The sequence below is a fragment of the Gracilinanus agilis genome, unplaced genomic scaffold, assembly GCF_016433145.1.
Source record: "Gracilinanus agilis isolate LMUSP501 unplaced genomic scaffold, AgileGrace unplaced_scaffold4456, whole genome shotgun sequence".
Taxonomy (NCBI): domain Eukaryota; kingdom Metazoa; phylum Chordata; class Mammalia; order Didelphimorphia; family Didelphidae; genus Gracilinanus; species Gracilinanus agilis.
The window spans coordinates 1-2,409 of NW_025378644.1; the positions used below are offsets into that span (position 1 = coordinate 1).

The following is a 2,409-nucleotide window of genomic DNA, read 5'->3' on the forward strand; positions in this document are numbered from 1 at the left end:
GGGGAGGGGCCTGTGGGCCGAGGGGCGGAGCTTTGGCATCTAGGTTGGGAGGCTTACCCCTGCCCCTCCCCCTGCTGTCCCCCTAGAGACTGTCCGCACAGCCACCCCCTTCCCCATGGTGAGCCTCTTCCTTGTCTTCACCGCCTTCGTCATCAGCAACATTGGCCACATTCGCCCGCAGAGGACCATCCTCGCTTTCGTTTCTGGCATCTTCTTCATTCTGTCAGGTGAGTGCCCGGGCCAACCTTTCCTAGGGGCCCCACTGCCAGGTCTCAGAGAGGAGCCCCCAGCCTCCTCCGTAAAGTGGAGCTAACCAGAGTGCTGGCGGGTGCTGGAGCCCTTCCCATTCGTCCCTGGGCGTCAGAATCCTCCTCCGTAAAGGAGGAGTTGGATGAGGGAGGTGGACCAGACCAAGTTCTCTTCTGTAGAAGGCCTTTCCTTTCTGGGCTTCATCAGACTAGAGCAAGGCGTCTTAACTCCGGGTCTGTGGATAGACTTGGGGAAGCCATGAACTGGGAAGAGGAAAAGGCAGCTTTGTTTTCAGTCTACTCTGCCTGAAACGGAGCATTTCCTGGGCTTGTGGAAAAACATGGCTCCCAGGGCTTTCCAGCCTGCCAAGAGGGTCCAGGACCCTGGAGAGAGTGAAGAACGCCTCAGGGGGGATCTCCAGGATGCCAGCCTAAAACATTCCATGACTGCTGAGCTCCCCTTCCCAACCCAGGGCTGCAGAGGCTGGGGTGGGGGTCTGAGTCTGATTGGAGGGCCAGGAAGATGGGGGGAGGGCTCTCCTCCCTCCCAGGAGACCTCAGGATAGCCTAGGCCTGAAGGGAGTGGAGGGGGCTGCCTATTTGACCCCAGGGGCCTACTGGCACTCAGTGAATCTTCCCAGAATCCATCAGCCAGACCGGACTCCAGTCCCTGGAGATGTGGAGGGAACAGTCAGGGGCCCTTCCTGGACAGCTGGAGGGCATTAGGATATCCCTGGAGGCCCTCCAAGCCAGCTGCCCAGCTACCCTCCCTGCCACCTTCCTCTTGCACAGGCCTCTCCCTCGTTGTGGGCCTCGTCCTCTATATCTCCAGCATTAATGATGAGGTGATGAATCGACCTAGCGGCTCTGAGCAGTACTTTCATTATCGATATGGCTGGTCCTTCGCCTTTGCCGCTTCCTCCTTCCTGCTGAAAGAGGTGGGACAGGGCCTGGAGGCCTCCCTCCCCCTCCCCAGATCTGGGCCCCTAAGCTGGAGATGGGGCTGGAGAGGACCCCTGGGTCCCCAAAGGAGTGGGGCTAGAGCTGGGGAAGGGAGAATGGGCCATTGAGGGACCCTTGAGTCTCCATGGGGGATGGGACTAAATCTGAGGAGAATAAACTATGGAGGGTCCTTGGATTCCCCATGGGGGTGGGGCTAGATCTGGGGGGATTAAGCTGGGGAGGGCCCTTGGGACCCCATGGGGGTGGGACTAAATCTGGGGCAATAGGCTGTGGGGAACCCTTGTGTCCCCACGAGGGGTAGAGCTAGATCTGAGGGGAATGGACTGGGGGCCCTTGGGACCCTGAGGGATGGGGCTAGATCCGGGGGGGATAGGCTGGGGGGCACCCTTGGGTCCCCAAAGGCAGTGGGACTAAATCTGGGCCAATAGGCTGTGGGGGCGGCTGGGGCCCCAGTATCTGATCCCCATCCCCACAGGGGGCTGGCGTGATGTCCGTGTACCTGTTCACCAAACGCTACGCGGAGGAAGAGATGTACAGGCCCCACCCGGCCTTCTACCGGCCCAGGCTCAGCGACTGCTCCGACTATTCGGGTCAGTTCCTCCAGCCCGAGGCCTGGCGCCGAGGCCGCAGCCCCTCGGACATCTCCAGCGACGTCTCCATCCAGATGACACAGAACTACCCTCCTGCCATCAAGTACCCGGACCACATGCACATCTCCACCTCGCCCTGCTGAGGGGCTGCGCGCCTGCGCCTGCTCCTCAGATCCTCCTCCCCTCCCGCCCCTCCCCTCCAGTTTCCTGAGGCTCCTCCCCTCGTCTCAGAATCCTCCCGTTATTGCCCCCTTCCCTCCCGCCTCCCCTTCAGTCTTTCTCCTTCCCAGTTGTTCCACTTCTCAGGCGCCTTCCCTTCATCCTTCGCTCCTCTCCCCTTCTCGAGGCTCCTTCCTTTGCTCCTCCGGCCCCTGCTGTGTCTCTTGGCTATAGTCCATGGCAGGAACTCCTCACCGAAGAAAACTGCAGGCCATCTCGGAGCCTGCCGGCCCTTTCTCCCTCCATATACTGACCCTCACTTGTCCCAGAGTCCTCGCAGCTCCTGGCCTCTCTCGCCTGTGTCCCCTTCCCTCCACAGCCAGGAGCTGGGGGTCGGGGGGTGCGTGTCTAACCCTGACTCTGCTTCCCCTCCTCTGCCTCCTCCTATC

The 2,409-nt window shown here is 61.0% G+C and overlaps 1 protein-coding gene across 1 annotated transcript; it reads left to right on the forward strand.

Moving 5' to 3' along the window:
• Positions 1-86: 86 nt before the first annotated feature.
• Positions 87-1,944, forward strand: CACNG7 (calcium voltage-gated channel auxiliary subunit gamma 7; the record flags this gene model as incomplete). Its single annotated transcript, XM_044684167.1, has 3 exons — positions 87-227; positions 1,041-1,186; positions 1,687-1,944. Coding segments are annotated over 3 exons (545 nt in total), but the record flags the coding sequence as incomplete, so codon positions are not given.
• Positions 1,945-2,409: the final 465 nt, after the last annotated feature.